Source organism: Felis catus, chromosome B3 (genome assembly GCF_018350175.1).
Source record: "Felis catus isolate Fca126 chromosome B3, F.catus_Fca126_mat1.0, whole genome shotgun sequence".
Lineage (NCBI taxonomy): Eukaryota > Metazoa > Chordata > Mammalia > Carnivora > Felidae > Felis > Felis catus.
In genome coordinates this window covers 18,750,299-18,772,754 of record NC_058373.1, presented here as the reverse complement: position 1 = coordinate 18,772,754, position 22,456 = coordinate 18,750,299, and the positions used below count along the sequence as shown (strand labels likewise).

The 22,456-nt window shown below is 43.1% G+C and overlaps 1 protein-coding gene across 2 annotated transcripts in view; it reads left to right on the top strand.

The window, feature by feature from the left end:
- CERS3 (ceramide synthase 3) overlaps nucleotides 1–22,456 on the top strand; it is a 116,752-nt gene that overhangs the window by 69,982 nt on the left and 24,314 nt on the right. For both annotated transcript variants that reach the window (XM_045058884.1, XM_003986866.6), the window contains exons 9-11: nucleotides 425–553; nucleotides 2,777–2,883; nucleotides 13,613–13,766. In XM_045058884.1, coding sequence (XP_044914819.1) covers nucleotides 425–553; nucleotides 2,777–2,883; nucleotides 13,613–13,766 — 390 coding nt within the window. The remainder of the gene's footprint in view (nucleotides 1–424; nucleotides 554–2,776; nucleotides 2,884–13,612; nucleotides 13,767–22,456) is intronic.

The window sequence follows — 22,456 nt, the reverse complement described above, 5'->3', positions numbered from 1 at the left end:
CATCTGTCTTTTTCCCTTGTTGGAATTGGACAGGGAATAAGTGATAGATGTAAATATACACAGGAATATACTCATGTGTGTATGTATATGGGATGGGATGTGTATGTATATCCAGTGTGAGGCAGTGGAAAGATGTTAGGAGATGTTTAGGATTTAGATGACAACTATTCAATGCTGTCTCAGAGTTCAGTGACTTCAGTGATGCAGATAATATGTGCTAGTTCCCTTGCAAGGATTGTGTTTAAGAATTAAATTGAAAGCATTTTACAAATTTCAAACATTCAGATGTAAGTTACTGGGTTGTTTTTTTTTTTTAATATTATTGTTGTTGTTGTTGTTGTTGTTGTTGTTGTTGTTAGCTCTTCCAGTGATTAGGAAATAACTGCATTTGCTTAATAGCCGCTATTTTCCTCTCATTATATAGGATTTTCTAGCTCATGTCATCCACCACCTGGCTGCTATTAGTTTGATGAGCTTCTCTTGGTGTGCTAATTATATCCGCAGCGGGACCCTCGTGATGATCGTGCATGACGTGGCTGACATTTGGCTGGAGGTAAACTTTTGCCATTAAAAAAAGTAATAACAATACCACGTCCCGGGTTTTTGTGTCTCGTCCCAGGAAGAATTGTCTGTGAGTGATTTAGCAGGGCTCTCTGTCGTGAAAACGCCCGAAGTCTGAGGATGTCTCCGGGCTTAAAGAAAGGAAATCTTTTAGTTTTTAGTTTCCATCCTTCTCCAGGGTACTTGAGAGAGGTTAACTCATGGAATCCCACTTGCGAAAGTCGCACGCAGATACTAGCTCAGAAAGTACACTGATGTCTTCCTGAGGAAGGAATGAACTCTAATCTTTGAAAAGGAAACCTTGGATTTGTGGCATTATGGATTCTTAATATTGGATGATACCATATATTTCCTTAAGCCAAAGCTGAACACCCATTGGATGCTTGCACTCCCCCACACGGATGGTCCTCCAGCTTTAAGGAATGAGAGCTGATGTTTATTTAAATGACATTTCTTTTCTAAGGAAGGAATGTTTTGGAGCAGGGGACATTAAAGCAAGAGTCTTCTTAATCCCAAACAACACAAAATATGAGAAACAAAACAAAATTAGGATTGTTTTCTCTACATGTTTCTGTTCTGTATTGGTTCCCGTTTGCCCTGAGGCAGTGATCCGAGGGTCCTCTTCCCGGCCAGCTCTCCTGCTGTACTTAGGGTCACATTTCCCAGAGCCACTTACTGTGTCCTTTAAATACCTTCGCTTATAATACAGCTGAGGAAAATGATGCCAACCCGTTTCATGTTCAGGATCGCCTGAATATAGGTTGGTATGGAAGAAATTAAATTTGATAGGATCTTGTTTTTCTAGAGCAGCGTTCACCAAACTTTTTGGTGAAGAGCCAGATAGTAAATCTCGCTTTGTGGGCAACATAGGATCTCTTGCCATATATTCTTTTTGTTTTTTATTTTCTCATACCCCTTTAAAAAGTGAAACCTATCCTTAAGGAGTGACAAGCTTTAGCCCATAGGTTGGACTGTAGTTTGCTAAACCCTTTTCTAGATGTAACCAGAAGTCATTTGAAGCTATTTTGAAGCAACTGGCTACCGTTAAAATATCAGATGTGCACAGAATTTTGTTTCTTCTATGCAATTGCAGTTAGACATGTAAATCCCATTCTAAAGGTCTAGATTATTCAAGGCAGCAAATGGCTTAGCAAAAGAAGGATTATGCCAGTTTTCCCATGTGTCGCTGTCTGAATGTAGCCATCTCTGTTATAATTACCTCCTTCTCTGATCATATCTCGGTAACCCTGCCTGTAAATTAAAACCATATTGGCCATGACTTAAGAATTTTATGCTACTCTGTTGCTTCTAAGCCCTCTAGCCTTTGGTGTACGTCCACTGTAAAACAGCTTCACTGTGTTGTTAAAAGGGAGTTAGCTGTTGGGACTGGGAATAAGCACTGGGCTGTCCCTGTCCACCCTCCCCCACCTTATCACTGACATGACAGAACTCCCTGGGTGATTTGGGCAAATCACTTAATGCTTTGTTTTCTGTCCTCAGCTGTAATATGAGAAGTCATATCTACCCCTTAGGGTATATTGTGAAATTTAGCTCATTACTGTTTGAAAATGTTCTGGGGTTCTTAGGTGAAAAAAAAAAAAGAACAGAAGAAAAATGAAATGTCAGACTCAGAGGTCCCTTCGTGAATAAACTATGAGAACAGCTTCATGTTGTTAGTGATCATGAATCATTTCTGATTCACAAGCCATGATCTAACTTGAGGTTCAACGAGCAAGGCCAGTACCTTCCACCAGCTGGGAAGAGGCAGCATGAAGTAGTGGAATGGGGCTCATTTTTTATATTTTCCAGAGGGTGCCTAGTCCACAGCTTCCTTGAGTAGTTGGTTTTAGTGTTTGTCTTCTTGGGCAAGTTCTATCTGAACCCAGACGTGGTACAACTCTTGCCCCTGTTTAGACCCTCCTAAAGATGGTGCCTATTGATCTTTCAGATTCCTCAAGAGAGCTGGTAGGTCATTTTCTTAGCTCTTTCTTTGCAAGGAAAAATAGCCCCAGTATCTATGATCACTCTTACTCAGAAGGTGCCTTTGCCTTCTTCAAGCATCTTCCTGACCCTCTAGTTTTCCACATGTTCAAGTTTGGATCCAGGACCCAACCCTTTAATGGTATCATCGTATCATTTCGTTTATGAATATTTAATTGAAGAATTTTATACGAAATCACTTTATCTGAACGCAATTGCTTTCTTTTGTTTTCAGTCTGCGAAGATGTTTTCTTATGCTGGGTGGAAGCAAACTTGTAACGCGCTGTTTTTCATCTTCTCCGCCATATTTTTCATCAGCCGCCTCGTTGTCTTTCCCTTCTGGTGAGTAGACAAGGTTGCTGTACCATGACTTTGGTCACTGTGCTGAGGTGGCCTTGGCATGTTGTCGAAGTCAGAGTGTTGCCCTCTCCTCCTTACACTGATGTCCAGTTGTTTGTGCCAAGTTCAGTTGGAAACACTAATGTGAGGGGGCCATTTTTATAAATAATTAAAACAACACCTTCCAGCGTGGAAAAGGCTTATTACAAAGGGAGGTGGGAAATGTGTAACCCAATGGGTAAGCAGCAGCTCTGACTCTATGTCTTGTTTTGTGAATATGGATCTTTGTGATTAACAGCTTTTCCAGTTATTCACTGAAATATCATTGGCCAATCAGCAGCTCTTTGAAAGAGAGGCATGTTCTATGTTAAAAATAACAGTAATTGTGGTCACCATTAATTGAATGCCAGACACTGGATTAGGCCCTTTGTATAATTTGGCTCTAGTCTATACAACAAATCATAAAGATAGGTATTACCAGTCCTACTTCACAGATGAAGAAAGTGATACTGATTTCATTCTCCATGATCACTGGCCCTAACAAAGTTCTGGATATCTTTTCAATATTGATCAGCTCTCGATCAGTCTGTTGATTTTATTTAGTCAAGGGCAAGGATTGAAGAACTTATATAGTGTCTCCCCTGACAGTCATTCCTTTGACAAGCATAATTTTCCACGTGTTGATTGACAGGAACCAGAGGACAAATGTGAGGAAGTCTTTGATGGTTTGGAAGAAAGAACTTATAACCAGCCATAGTTTGGGCTGGACTAGGAGTTTCAGATCCTCTCAGCAGAAAAGTTAGTGTCATTGAAGATCCTGGGTTGCAGGGGAAGGGGATGGAGACCCACTTCCAGGCCTGGTTCCTAGTGGGTGGACAGCATCCTTGACTAGACCCCAGGGAAGTCTGGTCAGAGAGGTCAAGGGATGCTGCCCTCCCTATGGAAGCCAGCTACAGCTTTAAACATAGACCAATATCTCACTTAGACATTTTCTGGAGAGGAGCAGCAGAGTGTGGTAGTTAAGTTCATGGATGCAAGCTGGGCGTGGATTCAAATTCTGGCCCCACACTTACTACCTGTGTAATCTTGGACATATTAGATATTTCCTTGTGCCTCAGTTTTCTCATATGTAAAATTTAAGTGTTGTCACATGGCTTAAATAAAATAATACATATAAAATAGTTCAGGATGACATCTGAAACATAGTAAGGACTCAGCAAATGCCAGCTATGTTTGCTGAAGTTATTAATAATTCTCCAAGAATTTGAAGTTTCATCTAGAATCATCTAGATGATTCGTCTAGAAGTTTCACCTAGAATCAAATGTGAGATCCATCTTTGAAATACTCTCCTTGGTTGAAGAATCACATTATCCTCACTTTTGCTTTGGTTGAGCAAGTGTGTTTATGAAATTATAATATTGTATGATAGCAATTATTGATAGGATAAGTATTGACTTTCAGGTAACTGTTGACTTACGGCTTTTCAGTGTGAATTTTATGATACTATAAATCCAGCATTTGTCCATCGATTCCTCTTATTATGTTCCAAAGACACCATGCGTTCCAGTTATCTGTTGCTACATAATAAACCATCTGTACACTTAGTGGCTTAAGACAGTGTTTAAGGAGCTTTTTTGGTAAAGGGCCGTAGAATAACTATTTTAGGATTTAAGGGCTACATATGGTCTCTGTCACATATTATTCTTTGCTTTGTTTTGTTTCTTTTACACCCCTTTAAAAATGTACCAAACCCAGATGATCTCACAGGCTGTAGAAAAACAGGTTGCAGGCCAGATTTTACCACCAGGCCTCAGTTTGTAGACCTCTCTTTTAAAAAAACAACACTTATTGATTATTATTGTTATGACTTACGGGTTTGGGAGTTGACCAACCTCAGCTAGGTGGTTTTCATTTAGTCTCTTCATGTGATTACAGTCAGATGTGGCCAGAATTGGACTCTTCTTAAAGACTTCCACACTCCACATGGTTGAGATAACACGCATAGGATCAATTGGTTGATACTGATGGCTAGTTGGGACCTCGGGTAGGCCTGTCAGCTGGCGTACCCTCCATTGGCCTGACCTCCCCATAGCATGGCAGCCGGATTTCAATGGTGAGCAGCTCATAAGAGAGCTAGGCAGATGCTGTGTCTCCTTTTATAACCCACCTGCAGAAGTACCATCATGCCACGTCCAACCTCTTGTTCTTCATTGGATCCAGGTGACTAAGCCCAACTCATATTTGAGGGAAGGAAAATTAGACTCCATTTATCCACAGGAGTAGTTTCAAAGAATTTGCGGGCATATTTTAAAAAGCATACACCGTGGAAGTTCTCAGTGCAGGGAACTCTCTGAGAAGCTTCTAAGTGTTGCTGCTGTGGTTGGCTTTTGATTTAGCAATGAAGGACATTAACCTCAGACATTCCCATGATGTCTTAAATCAACAAGCAAGCTTACTCTTGCCCAGAAAACAACCAAACATCATGCTGGGGTTGAGGGATTGTGGAGGTGGTGTGTTAACTTTCCCACATACCCTCGTCTTTAAAAATCCTAGATTTAAGTCATTCCCTTGCCAGCATTTCTGCATTTCAAGGAGAATTAGTTGCATGTATTTGGCATTTTCTTGATCTTGATACTTCGCTGACTTCACCAGCCCACTGCAGAGGGCAGCCAATACCACAGTTTGCTGTCTTCAGGGAGTTGGATTGCAAATAAACCAGTATTAACAGACTTGACTGTAAAAATCGTTTTGCTGGTAAAAATTTTTCTGCGCTGACGTTGACTGGTCCTTATTGGAAGGTTGAGGAAAACTTCACCAAGCTATTGGAAGTTTGGGTGATTGGTTCTTGATGGTTTTTGAAAGAATCAGTTGCAGTGTGTTACTCTAGCTTAAATAGTGTTCCCATCAGCTTGAACGTGTTACACAATCATCTTGCGGTGCCAAAGAGGAAAAGTCAGTTCCTTGTTGTTAGCCTGACTCCAAGCATCTGTCTAAAATGTGTAACTGTAGATTCATTTTTCAAGGATATTTTATTAGTTCAGTTTTTTGGGGGGGTGGAATTTACTACGGACCAAACAATGTGCAGATGATCGACCTATTTCCAGATTCAGACATTTTTGAGGTGCCGTGGGAGGCAGCTGGCCATCAGTTGCTCTGTTCCTCCCAACTGTTTTTGTTGTACCTTTTGTGGTAAGATGAAGGGCTGAGTGGGGAGAAAGCTGACCCCTCTGAAATGTATCCAGAAACTTTGAGAGAAAGAACTAGAGCTTGTCCATTACACATGTCTTTCCCTTTCTTTCACTTTCCCTACATTTTCCCCAGCCTCAAGCATATTTGCTGTTGTCTGATCGCTTTCTCTTTGTATTAGTACAACTGTGCCTTCTCTTCTCTCCTCCTTTTTTCCGGAATCTTACTTAGCCAGTTCTCACTCAATCAGTGTCAGCAAGAAGTAATTACATTCTTTTTTAAAATACGGTTCCTTTCAACATTAGGCAGGAATTCCAACTGGCCTTGGTCAAATTACTTTAATCTAACTGCCTACTTACCTCATTTGTTTGCATTTTTATTCAAAGCCATTTAAATCTCAGGCTTATGTTTTTTACACTTTATTACCAACTGTTGTTTTAAAATAATGACTTCTAAACTGTTGAATTATTGGATGTACCTATGTATTGGAACAGTATCCGAACACTTCCAGGGAATCATTAGGCTAGAAAGCCCTTCCTAAGTTCAGGTAAACAACTCCCCTGACTCTCGAAAATTTCCTCCATAAACAACAAGAACAGATAACAATTTAGTCCAGGCTGTTCCAGCTGAAGGAAAGGAGCTCTCTGTCTCAGCTGAAGTTTACAGGTGGTGGTGCTGGCTCACTGCACTTCTCCATTTCTGGAACTCATCACAGCTAGATGTTGTGAGGAATACGTGGACGAACAAGACACAGTTCCTACTGTGCAGGAGGTCACGACGGTGGTAGGAGAGATCTTTGTATCAACTACCTCATCTATATATGTGAAGACCATTATATTATGTGATCTGTCTACTGGATATTCAAAAAAAAAAATTTCCAACAGTGAGTAATATTCAAATAAGTAACTTCCTGACCTCCAAGGGTCCACATGCTGTGGTAACTTTATATTCCCCATCACTGGCTCACTGGGCTTCAGCCTGCAGCTTTTGGTGATCTGGCTCTCACTGGCATAGAAAAATGGTACTCTGGGAAGCCTCATGTGAAAGGGAAGTCTGTGAATGATGTGACGATATAAATACTCGGAATGGCTATCAGAAAGAGGACAGTTTTAAAAAAGACAAGACAAAGCTGAAAGCATAGAGCAGTGCATTTAGCAGACACTCATCGGAGGGAAACAAGAAGAAGGACACAGTGGACCTTTCCCATTGTCATAAGGCCTGGAGCCTCTGTTCTTTTTTTTTTTGGAATGTTAATTTATTTTTGAGAGAGAGAGACAGAGCACCAGCAGGAGAGGGGCAGAGAGAGAGGGAGGCACAGAATCCCAAGCAGGCTCCAGGCTCTGAGCTGTCAGCACAGAGCCCCACGCGGGGCTCGAACTCACTGACTGTGAGATCATGACGTGAGCCCAAGTCTGGCACTTAACCATTTAAGCTACCCATGTGCCCCTGGGTACCTCTGGAGCCTCTGTTCTGAATGATAAGGGCAGAGCATGGGTCCAATTGTGCCATGGCGCCATGCCCTCATGGGATGGTACAGTGCCCTTCGCATAGCCACCAGAGGAAAGGAGGGACGTGTGCAACGCAAGAGTGGCTCTGCTGAAGCTGGGGCCACTCCCTTGAGCCTCCGCTGCAGATGAGTATCTCGGAACTAGACTTTCCAGTTACATACTTTATGAGGGAGACCGTGAATTTCACCGCCTGTGTTTGTTCAGTGTCTCATTCGACAGGGTGCCCTCACTGGAGCTCCTTCCTTTGCACCCCACATGCTTGGCACTTCTGCTGTTCATAAGTTCATAAAGGACAACTACAACACTCACCCTTCAAATCATGGTATTTTAGAAAAGGGACCTTTTACAGAATTTGGTCACTTATATATTTGGAAATAATTCCAGGCTTACAGGATAATTTCAAGTATGTTACAAAGAGCTTCACTGTATTCGCCCAGATTTACTAGTTAGTATAGTGTCCTGTTTGCTTTCTCCTCCCTTCTCTCTCCCCACTGCCCCATCACTCTCAGCGTGCGCACACACACACACGCACACGCACACACACAAGCACGTGTGTACATATATATTTTTTCTAAATCATTTGAAAGTTGCAAGCATCATGTCCCTTTATTCTTTCGTTCTTCAGTGCGGATTTCCTAAGAACAGGGAGATCCTTTTACAGAATCACAGGAATAGTTGTCGATTTCAGGAAATGTAGCAATCTACCATCGGTGTTTCAGTTTTGTCCATTGATCCAATAATGCCTTTATTGCTTTGTTCCCTCCTCCTGGATCTGGCCCAGGATCACATTTTGCCTTCAGTTGTCATTCCCCCGGGGACAGTTCCTCACCCTTCCCGTGCCTCGTGTCATCAACATCATTGAGGCATTTAGACCCCCGATTTATTTTCCAGGTGAGGGGTTAAGATATTTCTGGGCTCACACAGCTAGTTATGAAAGAACCAAGACAAGAAACAGGACAGTTGAAACTGAGAACAGATATGTTTCAAATTAAATGACTAAACTGGACAGCTAAAAGCAGGCATAATTTGCCTTCCCTAAGTATTTATTAAGTTTTCTTCAACTGCACAGTCACTTTGAAATACAAGACATCCCTGAAATATAAGGTAGGCAATTACTCACCATTAGAACCAGTATTTGTTATCCTGAAAAGGCTTAGGGCTCACCCCCGTGATTAGCAGAAGACCTTTCTGTGCATTAGGAAAATACAACTTGTGGTGGCTGCCTTATCTAGCCCAGCAAAGCCAGCTACTATTTATGCCAGCAATGTGATCTTTGCAAGCCACCAAAGCTGCACTGATTGCCGTAGAGTGGAGATGGGAAACAGAACCAAAGCGGGGAAAAGCCAAGGTTCGCAATCCCGGGGCGTGGTACTCCTGCCACCGTTTGGACAGATTAAAGGCGGTGGACGGAACAAAGTGGCTCCAGGAATCCAGGAGCGCAGCCATCTCGGGGCATCCCCTGTGAAGTGAGAAATCCCGTGTAGCCCGGAAGGGAAACAGGTGTTGGCGTGCTCATTCATGTGCCAGCACACATGACATACATGCGTTTGGGACAAAACTGAGGAGGACAAAGTGTTTATTTTTCCCTTCCTCCCATTCTTCTTTTAGCAAAGGAGGAGAAGAAATTGGGATTGAGAGACTGGACCATCCTTAGTGAGCACACTGAGACCAACAGAAGGAGGTCCTGAAAATGTAACCACAGCCCCCAAACCTGCTGTCCCTGGGGCCACAGTGGCCACCCCCTTTGGAGCTCCTCTCCACTTCTGTCCCCTCTGTCCTCCCGCAGAGAATGTTCTGGCAGCACAGGGTCCCCACTCCTCTGGAGCTCCTCTCCCTCTCCTGAGTGGCTCCCCCCTCCTCTCCCTAAGCAGAAACTCCAGCCCAGGGAGCTGCACTCCCCTCCCACCCCATAAGCCACCTGTAGTGGGAACGGGTGGGTGGAAAAGCCGTCATCCTCACAACAGTAGGGACAGTAATAGTCCCAGCTACCATTTTTCGAGTGCTTCCTGTATGCTAGGCTCTTCCCATTTGTCAACTCCTCTAACCCTCACGACAGTCTGACAGTCTGACGAGGGGAGTGGTGTTGTTTTGATCTGACAGAAGAAACCATGCCCAGAGCAGTGCTGTAACTCGCTGAAGACAGCAGGAGAGACATGATCCTAATCTACCAGGCTCCAGAGCCCACGCCTTGTCTCTCTCCTCTCTGCAGCTCTCTCAGAAGGCATTTGCATTTTAATGGTGGTCTCCTCCATTTCTAGGACTCCACAGTTTGCAAAGCTGGCCGTGTGTCCCCCTGGAGCCTCCCTGTCACAGGGGTAGGGGGTGACTTCCACCCTGTCCCAGGACCAGGAAGCTTAGTGACATGTGCTCAGGTTATGAGGCGAGAAAACAGCCCCGGAATGGCCTCAGCCCAGGAATCCTGCTCTGCTGAGTTTAGTCCTAGCGTATCACTCCCCTTTCTACATCCAGCAAAGCTTCCTGATGCCATGACATGCAAGGCCAACATGAGATGGCTCCATTCACCTCTCCATTGGCATCTCACACCACCCCCCTCTATCGGTCCTCTCCCTTAAGTTGCACCGGTCTTGTTTTAGCCCTTGACTTTTCCATGATGCCTCCCACCCGAGGGCCCTGTACATGTGGTTCCTTCCAACCAGGACCCTCTTTTCTGTGTCTTCCCTTTAAGAATAGAGAAATAGGGAAATCGCAGGTGAGTCAGAACCCTTTTTCTTTCCTTTGCATGGATCACAATGAGTAACTGCATTATTCACATTCCCTGGTAGAATCTGTAAAGTGGGTGCTTTTGAGTAGTTTCCTTTACTGTTTTTGATACTGACAAATCCCTATCGGGGACCTAGTAAGGAGCAAGCCCCTGGAACAGGTGAAGGGAGGGCACAGAGATGAAGACGTACAAGCATCTATTAGTACAAGGCAGGTTGAATGAATCAGGCCAAACGCTCTAAAGGAGGAGGTAGTGGGGGAGCCTAGAGAAGTACTATACATTCAGAGGTGATCCGAACAGCACTGAGACTTGTTACAGAGGCGCCCGTGCTTGCTTTGATGGGTGAAAAGAGTTTTAACTGAAGATGGGAAGGGCGGAGTGCCTGGGTGGTTCAGTCAGTTAAGAATCTGACTTCGGCTCAGGTCATGATTCGGCTCAGGTCGCCATTCGAACCCCACGTCAAGCTCTGTGCTGACAGCTTGGAGCCTGGAGCCTGTTTCAGATTCTGTGTCTCCCTCTCTCTCTTCTCCTCCCCTGCTTTCTCTCTCTCTCTCTCTCTCTCTCTCTCTCTCTCTCTCTCTGTCTGTCTCAAAAATAAATAAAACATTTTTAAAAAATTAAAAAAATAAAAGGGAACAGGTGAGGACATTCTAGGCTGAGAGAGTACAGAAAAAGGCACACAATTCCCCAAAGATCCAGCAAATCAGAATGACAAAGAGGCTTTCTGTACATTCTTTCCTGAAATCCCTGTGAATGCAGGCCCCAGAATGTGAGCCTTAGCACTTCAGGGATTTGGGTCTGTTTTATTCATTGCTACATTCCTGGCTCCTATGAAGTGCCAAGTAGCACTTTGGTAGGTGCTCAATAAATATTTATTGAATGAATAAAGTAGATAATCATTGCTTCCATTTTACAATTGAGAAAATGCACAGAGAAGTGGATCAAGGTTACATAGAACCAGGATTTTAAGTGGTAGAGCTGGTTATGTTAAGAACATATAGGAGGGGTGCCTGGGTGGCTCAGTCAGTTAAGTGTCCAACTTCAGCTCAGGTCATGAGCTCCCAGACTGTGAGTTCAAGCCCCACGTTGGGCTCTGTGCTAACAGCTTAGAGCCTGGAGCCTGCTTCGGATTCTGTGTCTCCCTCTCTCTCTGTCCCTCCCCCACTCATGCTCTGTCTCTGTCTCAAAAATAAACATTAAAAAAAAAAAAAAAGAACATACAGGAAAATATAGTTTATAATGATGGAGGTGAGAAAGGCCTTTTAAAGTATAACATGGAGGCTACCTATAAAGGCAAAAATTGATAAATTTGGTTACAAAAATATTTTAGAAGCTGATTTGCCCCCCCGCCCCCCAAAAAAATAAACAAGGTTGAAAGAATGAGACTATGTGATGATATCTAATATGATTTTAAAAATAATGTTGTGCTTGATATGTAAAGAACATTTATGAGTCAACAGAAAAAGTAAACACCCCAATAGAAAAATGGACAGATACCATGAAGAAGCAGTTCACCAATGTATAAATCAAAGTAACCAAATAAAATATAAATATATATACACACGTATATTCATTTCACAAGAAATACAAATGTAACTATAAACAATGTGATGTTCTTTTAGGTAGAGGCTGACAGAGTACAATGTTGCTCAAGATCTAAGGAAGCAGGTGCCCTCATACATTGAATGCAAGACTATAAACTGGTATGGTCTTGCTGAAAGCAGTCCTGTAACATATTCTAAAATGTAAAATGAGTATACTTTCTGATTAAGGATTTTAGCCATTCTAATAATCAAACGGTTCTATCAAAATATCTTTACAAGTAATTCTTACAGTATTCTCTATAATGTAATGAAACTTTGGAAACAAATAGCTATCAATAAGGGACTAGATAAATTATGATATCTGTAAATAGATTTCTGTGCAGCTGTTTAGAGGATGGCATATAATAGGGGTTGGCAAACTCTGGCTCACAGGCCAAATCCAGTCCACTGACTATTTTTGTTAATAAAGTTTTATTGGCCCACAGCCACACCCACTAGTTGATGTATCTCTGCGGCTGCTTTCACACTACAGTGGCAGAGTTGAGTAGTTGTAACTGTAACCAAATGGCCCAGAGGCCTAAATTATTTATTATCCGTCCTTTTACAAAAATGTTTGCTGATCCCTGATATAAAGATAGAGTCATTGACACGGAAATCTCCCTGTATCATATTATTTAGTCATAAAAGCAGGATACAAAATCACATGCAGGGGCGCCTGGGTGACTCAGTCGGTTACGGGTCCTACTTTGGCTCAGGTCATGATCTCGCGGTTTGTGGGTTTGAGCCCTGCATCGGGCTCTGTGCTGACAGCTCAGAGCCTGGAGCCTGCTTCTGATTCTGTGTCTCCCTCTCTCTCTGACCCTCCCCCGTTCATGCTTTGTCTCTGTCTCAAAAATAAATAAACATTAAAAAAAATTTTAAAAATCACATGCAAAGTGTGTTTCTGTTATATAAAATTATGTGATGATGAGGAAGGGGAAAAAAGACTTAAAGACTTAAAGAATGTATTTTTAGGAGCAATGACTTCAGTTACGTTTACCAAAATGTACTGGGTTACCTGTGAGTTGTGAGATTTTAGGTGACTTTTACTTAACCTCTTTATATTTTTCTATAATTCCTAAGTGTCTAAAAATGATTGGCATATATAAATGGATAAATGGCTATTATCTTTGTTATACAGAGTTTAGAGTTCATTTAATTACTTTTTTTATTTGTTTTTTTGTTTGTTTGTTTGTTCTTGAGAGAGACAGAGGAAAATCAGGAGGAGGAACAGAGAGAGAGGGAGACACAGAATCCGAAGCAGGCTCCAGGCTCTGAGCTGTCAGTCCAGAGCCTGACCTGGGTCTTGAACTCATGAACTGCAAGTTCATGACCTGAGCCGAAATCAGGAGTTGCATACCTAACTGGCTGAGCCAACATGCATTATCCTATTTGTTCTACAAATCCCGGGAAGCCTAGTAGGTTCTGTATGCTCTTCTGTTTGCAAAGAGGAAACCCAGGTACAGAAACTTTGGAGTGGAGGCAGTGTGACAGTAAAAATTCCATTTGCTTTAACTTTTCTCCCAAGAGGCAGACTGTATTTTTGTGTGTGTGGCTCGCCAGTGATATAAAAGGTAATGTTAGTATACTGTTTTCCCTTGAGGATTTCCTGGAGGTGGTTAGAAATGAATTAAATGTTGTATGCCTTGGGAGAAAAAGTATTTGTTTTCTCACTGAAAATTCACAAGTGCTTTTTAATGAAATACTCTTCTCTGTTTGTTTTTTTTTTTAGGATTTTATATTGCACGTTGATCCTTCCTCTGCACTACCTTGAGCCTTTCTTTTCATACATCTTCCTCAACCTCCAGCTCATGGTCCTGCAAGCCCTTCACCTCTACTGGTGTTACTTCATCCTGAAGATGCTCAAAAGATGTATATTCATGAAGGTAAGGGCTGTCTGAGTCTTACTGTTCTTAACGAGTGGATTTCATTGCTAGATTGAAGGTGAGGCCCAGGTGGTGGAACTTTCTAGTTAATTAATAGTTAACCAGAATTCTTTATATTTTCTTGATTTGATCATTATTGATTAAAATGTATCTAAAAGGTAACTATCTTTTCCATTAAGTAGGTCTCTAAGGTGCTTTTAAAAAATTGCTTTTATTAGAAGACAAGTAATTTTTATAAAACTTTTATCCAAATATTGATTGCTGCTTCTTAATTTATTTTTATTTTTATTTATTTGAGAGAGCACAAGCATGAACAGGGGAGAGGGGCAGAGGGAGAGAGAGGGAGAAAGAATCCCAAGCAGGCTCCACACTCAGTGCAGAGCCCGATACGGGGCTCAATCCCACGGCATTGGGACTATGACCCGAGCAGAAATCAAGAGTCAAACCCTCAACCAACTGAGCCACCCAAGTGCCCCTTGGTTGTTGCACTTTAAAGAATGTCCTAATAAGTCTAAATTTGGTCTGGTTTGGGGTAAGCTTTATTGTGAAAGTTGAGTAGTATTTCAGAGCCTTATGGTTACCTTCACTGAACACTCAATTTGCACATAATGCTCTCCCTCTGAGCTTTCTCCTACATCTGAAATATTGTCTCTCATTTGGCTATGCTTTTTCTCTGAAAACAGCTTCTTCTCTAAGTAATAACAAATTAATAATACATTTTAGACAATAGAAGTTTTTGTTTGTTTGTTTTGAATTCAGTTATGGGATTTAATCCTAGAACAGGGGTGGGGAAGGCTTCAAAAATGAGTAAGATATGATTACTGCCTTTGGGGAAACAACCCAGCATCCGGGGTGGGGGGAATATTTACCTACTAGTGACCACATATATTGTGGAAGACAGAAACTAGTTGACTCCAGGGGGGGAACCAGGGAAAGTTTTATCAAATAGACAGAATTTGACTTGAGCCTTTAAGGCAAGTAAAAGAATAAATAAAATAAAATCATAGTTCCTTCTTTGTCTGGAAATCATGCTTTTTAAAAAAAAATGTTTATTTATTTATTTATTTTGAGGGAGAGAGAGCAGGAGAGGGGCAGAGAGAAAATCTCAAGCAGGCTCTGTTCTGTCTATGCAGAGCCAGATGTGGGGCTTGATCTCACAAACCGTGAGATCATGACCTGAACCAAAATCAAGAGTCAGACACTTAAGATTCAGCCACCCAAGTGCCCCTGGAAATCATACTTTTAAGGGAGTTTTAATTAAGGATCTTTCCAGGTGGAAGTACAGTGGGCCCATTTTTGGTGTCACCATTCATGTGTAGTATGACACTGTATCATCAGAGGGAGTGGCTTATAATGTAACTGGTATCCTGTCAATTTATCTGATAAGCTCACATTTTGATCAACCGTTCAATTCATTTGTTTTCCTATTTTAGTAAATGTGCCTCAAAGATTATTGAAGAGTTGACAAATGAAATGGACATTGCGATAATCGACCTCTGGGTTTTCTACCATCTCTTAGCTTCTAGATCTAGACAGAGGTATAGGAAATTGCATCTGGATTAATCTCAAACCAGATTCTGAAAGTAGTGTTTGTTTGTTTAAATAAATTACTGACTTGAACTTGTTTTCTTGAGAGTGGACTCTTTCCCTTAAGTAGGAATGCCCAGGACAAAACAAACAAACAAACAAACAAACAAACAAACAACTTTCATCCAAAGATTCTAGTTTATTAATATTCTAAATAGTTTTCTCCTGACCTCTGCAAAAGTTATTTTACCTCTGAGCGACTGATAAAGTTAAAGGGACTGAGATAAGGTTAAGAAGTTGAGTATTTAGACAATTTGCACATCCAGGGGCTGGAGGGAAGGCAGGCCACTGAACTGAGCCTGTCCCACCACTGAATCAAGCCTTCCTGGAGCGCCGGTCCCTAGGCAGAAACGGTTCCCTTAATGGCTGGTGAGTGACAATAATTACAGGCCTGGAAGGGATCCAAGCAGAACAAAACTTGGAGACCAGAAGGCACTCTTGTTTGGTTTCAGCATAATTTTTCATATTTCTGACCTCTAATGTGTTGTACCAGGCCTGATTAAAAACCCAGTGCGTTGGGGAGCCGTGGACAGGAATTCCCGATTTCTCATGCTGTACTTTGGAAAAGCTGTTTCCAATTGCGTTTTGACAGCAGTAGTGGAGGCCCCCGCAGCCCTAATCCCTGAAGTTCTTATGACTTCAGCTGGCTTGCATGCACACTCTGTTTTCCATAGCGGTGGCAAAACTGGCTGTGAAATCAGCTTATTCCTCCAAAGCCGTAAAGTGCCTTTTAAAGAATGCCATTTGAAGGCACAGTTGCATTGCAAAGGGGGAGGAGACAGATGAAGGTGGGAGTTGACATTCTTAGAGGAACAACTAACAAGCCAGTTTTCAACTCTATTTAATACGTAGTTAGCATTTAATGTACAACTCAGTTGTTACTAAGGTGACTAATTCTTGGATATTTAAAAAAGGGAATTGCAGAAGTTCTCAGGCCTCTTAAAACGTCTTTCAAATCTTATAACAGAGGTTGGGAATTTGTCTTTTTAAGCTTCTAGGCCCTTAATGAGTAGTCTTGAATATGCAAACGAATACGTCATTCAAGGGAACAAACCACACGGGCGTGGAAAGTCACAAAATTGTTTATTAACCTTTTTATGGCCTCCACGGATTTGCCTGGTAGGCTGGCAAGACAAAAGTGATTACACATCCTAAAAATAGCAATTTTGGAAATATTCATACCTTATTTTCCCTAAATAGTAGGGTCACTGCATGTGTATGACGAATGAAAACCTTCTACCGTTTGCTCCTGTTGTTGAAGACCTTAAAACAACAGAGGAACCCAAGTGGTTCCTCTAAACTGGGGGGGTGGGGGGTTGTGAGGAACCACCAGCCCACACATCACATTGGGAAGTATGACGGGCTGATACATCCGTCTTGTCATTCTCTTTGCAAACACGAGAAGTGCTTTCAGAGGAAATTGGAAGGAGGGTGGCATGCTTTCGTTTAATATTACTTCAGAGAATTTGATCATCCTTCTGGTTTTATTTTCTTCTTTCTAAATATCACACTGGGTGCTGGCCAACTCAAGCATGTCTCTCTGACATCTTAGGCTGGTGCACAGCCAAAATGCAGAGGGAGGAGCATTGCACGCAGCCGTCACAGCCAGGACAGGGCAACTGGCCCCTGGCAACCTGCCCCAGCCATCTGCTCCGGACAGGCAGTGTCTCTTTAGTTCAGAGATGACACTTTATGCGCGGTGAACTCTTTTAGTTAAAGAAAGGAACCCTCTCAGAAATAGGGGAAACTGAGGCCTCGACCAAAGTCACACAGTAAGTTTATGGCAAAGCTGAGACTAGAACGTGGGTCTCTTAACGTGTAATACTCTGCCTTTTCTAATTATTGTTGCTTTGAAATAACCAGAAAATTAATTTAAAATACTTGTAGGGGGTAAAAAAATAGTCCATAAAACAACTTGAGTCATCAAGGTAATAGAATAAAACCCAGCACGAATCCTTTAACTTGTGCTTGAACGTTCTGAAAACATAAGAACATGTTTTGTATTTACTTTTTTAGTTTCAAATCACTTCCTTGTGAAGAAGGCTCTGTGTAGATTCAAATCTCTGCTTTCTCATTTGCTGGCTGTGTGATCTTAGGGATATTACTTCCATTGATTGCCTGAGTTTCTCCACCTATAAAATGGAGGTGGTGATATTAACACCTGCCTTGTAGTATAAAGCCCTTAGAATGGCATCTGGCACATGGCAAGCACATGATAATGTCAACTACCATTGTCGTTACCATTATTACTATTAGCTGAGGTTCTTTGTGCCAAGTCATGGAGAGCCTGTGACTTCCAGGTAGCCTGGCACTTGGCTGTCAATCAAGCCCTCCCTCCCTTCCGCTTAGATAATGCCGCAGCTGAGTCAGGCGTCAGTCCAAGGGCTCCCATGAGCCCTTGCTAAGCCATCTTCTGCCAGACGACTTTCGGGACTCACATTCTGATGATCCTTTTTGACACACTCCGATATCAGCATGTTGGGGAAGAAATACAAAATTTGTAACATCTAGGAAACCTCTAGGTCTCTTTTCGTGGTAGTTAGCAGTGGATGTAAAACCTGCCCTTTGCTGGACAAGAGGTAAAATATCACAAAGGCTGGCGGTTAAAATAGCGTATTATAAAAATGGTATCAGTTTACATTTCCATAGTTCCAAGTATTTATATAGATTAACTACTTTACCAATCTATTGGGGGCACCTGGGTGGCTCCGTTGGTTAAGTGTCCGACTTTGGCTCAGGCCATGATCTCATGGTTCTCGAGTTCAAGCCCTGCATCAGGTTCTGTACTGGCAGCATGAAGCCTGCTCGGGATTCTCTCTCTCTCCTTCTCTATCTTCCCCTCCCCTGCTCGCATGCACATGCACACACATGCTCCCTCTCTTTCTCTCTCAAAAATAAATAAACACTAAAAAACATTTTAAAAACCCCACAACAATCTATTGAAGAGGCAACAGTAGAGTTTATAAACTTGTAAAACGTAACCATGCAAAGTTGCTTGGCTTAAGGAATTTCAAATTTGAATCTTCTTCCACACACTCCATTCAGCCGAGCTGTGAGATAGACTTGCAGAACTGGGAGAGACCGCTACGCATCCACCAGGACACCATGACCCCCTCCTCAAGTCCTTCCCACTGTACTGCAGTGTACCACTCCCTTGCACATCAAACTGTGCTCTGTGTTTCCTAGAGGAAGAGAGGGGGGTGAGTGACGAAGTTACATGACTTACCCAAGGTCACACGGGAGTGGGGTTCATGCATGCAAAGCTTGAGACTTCACAGCCCATGTTGCTCATGTGCTGTGCTCTCCTGCCTCTGCAGCAGCTCTGTGTTTGTGAACGTACATCCTCCTAACATGAGTGATATGTATTTAATATGTGTGTGTTTATATGTATTTCCCTGCATGTGCATTCAGTGGATGTACACTCAGTCCTCACAAATTTCATTATCTTTTTGTTTATTGTTTGGTGAGTTTTAGTAAACGTATAGACCAAGCGGCCAATACTCTATTAAGATGTAGAACATTTGGGGCGCCTGGGTGACTCGGTTGAGCGTCCAAGTTTGGTTCAGATCATGATCTCCTGGTTCGAGGCTCTGGGCTGACAGCTCAGAGCCTGGAGCCTCCTTGAATTCTGTGTCTCCCTCTCTCTCTGCTCCTCCCCCACTCATGCTCTGTCTTTCTCTCCTTCAAAAATAAATAAACGTCAAAAAAAATAATAAAAAAGAAAGATTTAGAACATTTCCTTGACCCTATAACGTTCTTAGCACCTACTTCTGGTCATCACCAATTCCCACATTGGCAGACACTGTTTACTTTGAGAGAGAGAGAGAGAGAGATTGAGAATCCCAAGCAGACTCTGTGCTCAGCTCGGAGCCTGACACAGAGTTCGATCCCAGGACTCTGGGATCATGACCTGAGCTGAAATCAAGAGTCGGACACTCAACTGACTGAGCCACCCAGGCTCCCCAGAAACCACTGTTCTTATTTCTGTCCCCATAGACTAGTTTTAACTTTCTTAAACCTTATATAATTGAAGTTACACAGCATGCTCTTCTCTACATTCTTTTACTACAAACTTCATAGTCTTATCATGACTTTGCTCACTTGTCATTGTCTCCTTGCCAGTAATCTATGAATTCCTGCTCTTCATAGAGAATGCTCTTTAGAAAATCTCTCTAGGGCTATCCCATTAGGGGATTCTGTGGCTTGAAACAATCATAAATTTGAGTTTTTAGAAACTTGAAAGTGTGGAATTGTTTAAAGAAATCAGAGTAGAACAGGCAACCTTCATGGCTCTAAGATAATCACAGAAGGGAAATGTATCCTGAGAGGCCTGTGAGCAAACCCGCCTCTTGCCAGCTCCCTGCCTCCAGCAGGATTCCTGTTGCTTCGCCCTGGACTAGGAGGCCTTGGAACAGATGCCAGGGCATAGCCAGAGCACCTAGGATGGCAGTAGGCATTCAAATCCTGCCTTTCTTTCCCTGTCCCAAATATGGCCCCTGATGTTTCCTTGAACCACTGATCATATCTTGCTGAAGTTGAAAAGGAGGTGAGGGACAGGGGAAGATCTAAATAAGAAGAGATAAAAGATGCTCTGACAGCTTTCAAACCATTTCACGAAAATGGAATTGAATTTTATATATTCCTGAGAAGAACAGATACTCCATTTAATTAGTAGAGAAGTAGCCACATGCACATGCCCACTAGCACATGTACACACAGAGATATCTTATATGGGACTTGAGTTTCTCCTTTTTTATTTTTAGTTTATGTGTTTATTTTGAGAGAGAGAGAGAAAGCACAAGTGGAGGAGGGGAAGAGAGAAGGGGAGAGAGAATCCCAAGCAGGCTCCATGCTGTCAGCGCAGAGCCCAACGCAGGGCTCAAACTCACAAACCCCGAGATCATGACCTGAGCCGAGATCAAGAGTCAGATGCTTAACTGACTGCACCACCAGGCACCCCTGGAACTTGGGTTTCTGTTTCCATCAGCCTAGACAAGGAGACAGGAACAATTTATGGCTTGTTAATAAATCTACACATTCACACCAGGATGTGAAAGTGCTATTAATGGGCTCTTGGGCCAGAGAGCCTGGTAAAAACAGGGGTAGGGGGAGAGGTGCACTGTTTCTGTTAATATCCCACAAATCTCTGTGGTCACACCCTCCCTGTGGTCCCCATCCCTCCCCCACCACATAAGTCTCAGAAGAGAGCTTTATGTAACACAAAAGAAACCTTACTCCCGAAGATTCATTCAGTTTATAGATAATGGGTAAAATAAATTAATTTGTACAACATTTTCATTTTGATGTATCACATGGGCCTTAGCATCATGATGCCTTTATCTATGTTCTGTTTGGGGCATAACAGGTGTGCCATCCGTGGGACCCTGGACTCTCAGTGGGGGCTATTTTCTGCAAATTGTGTCTGCTTGCCACATACGGTGGACTCTGGAAATCCTAAAGAGAGCATCACTGGACACACACACTCTTCCTGTGGTCCCACAGCCCATTTTGCATGCCAGCTCTGAGACTTTCATTTCAATTAGACCTCAGCCTCAGTGTTGTTCCAAGAGACTTGGGCTTGTATGTACACTTCTGTAACATTTTTAGAATTTCCGGAGATGATGGTCGTGTCTTTCAAGGGAATGGGGTTGGTTGTTCTCACTCACATGGTTGGATTTGGGACCACCAATCAAATCTCTAGAGCATTCCACCAAGGCCCAGCGTGGTGGGGTCACAGGCTAAAGTCAGAGCTGATCCTATAGGAGCTATAATGGGTGACTACTTATGTCATGATTTAGTAGGAGCCTCTAAATCTACATGCACATCCCCTCAGAAATCTCCTTTACCCACTTCTCTGGGCGCAAGATGATATGAAGAATGTGTGGAAAGTCCAGGCTCTGGGATGACCCTGGGCTCCTGGCTGTCCAGAAGAGAATAACAGGTAAGGGCAAAGGTCAGCGAAGGTGTAGAGGAGATGGAAAAAAACTGCCTACATTCTGTACCATTCTTGCTTCCCCGACTCAGTTGCGTGTGTGTGTGTGTGTGTGTGTGTGTGTGTGTGTGTGTGTGAGACCATGCACACATGTGCACATAGAGGGGGATTTCAGGGGTGCTGTGGGACTCCACACCCGTCAGGGGATGAAGGGAGCTGAACTAAGCAGAGGTGGTGCTGTTACAGCAAAGGCCTCAGCCAACCCTAGAGAAAACCCTAGAGCTGGGTGGCCCTCCAGAGATGTCCAGTTGTGGCAAAGAGGCTGGACCTCTGTCCCCTGACATTAACCTATTACTAAATGTGTGCTGCCCTGTGGGGAGGGAGCTTAACTCCGGACAAGGCAACTCTCTTCAACCAAAGATAATACTAGAGAAGGACAGTCCTGGAGCCCCCAGGGCTGGGAGTTTAGAACCATCGTTCTGAGGGCCTCCCACCTCTTCCTGCCCCATCCCGAACCTAACAGGAGTCCCCACGAAGAGGACTGTGTGTACCTCTATAGGCAGACTAGGCATCCGAGAGCATGGGCTCCAAACACGTAGAAGTGAGGCCTTGGAAAAGTCATTTATTTATTATTTAACCTTCTGTTTTCTCATTGGGGGTGATAACTGCCCAACCTACTTTACAGGATAAAATGCCAACGTGAATGAGATGGCTCTCTAAACTTCAAGGGGCAGAGAAATCTTTGATTATAACCATTGCAGTAAACATTCCATGGTTTCCTAGTCAGTCATTTCCAGTTACTTCCTGTCCCCCACCCCCCACTCGCAACACACTTGTTTCTCTCATGCCAAAAGTCCTTTCTGAGCTGTGGAAGATCAGTCACCAAGGAGGCCATCCAGGAGGCACTGAAACAGTTTGCTGAAGTGCCTGGTGAGAAAGGGGCACTCACAGGTTTCTGGAGAGGGAAGGTGGGGAGGCTGCAGGAGGCTGAGCCCCTGGACACTGCCCTGTGGGGTTTGGAGTCAGGCCAGGCCTTTCTGAGAGCCTTTAGAAATGTGTCGGGTGCCAGGCACTGGAGGTGGCAGGTCTGGTGGCTCTGCGTGTCTCTTCCACTTGTGCCCCGTCACCCCTGGAGAAGGTGGCCCTCCCAGCCTCCACTTTCTACAGGCAG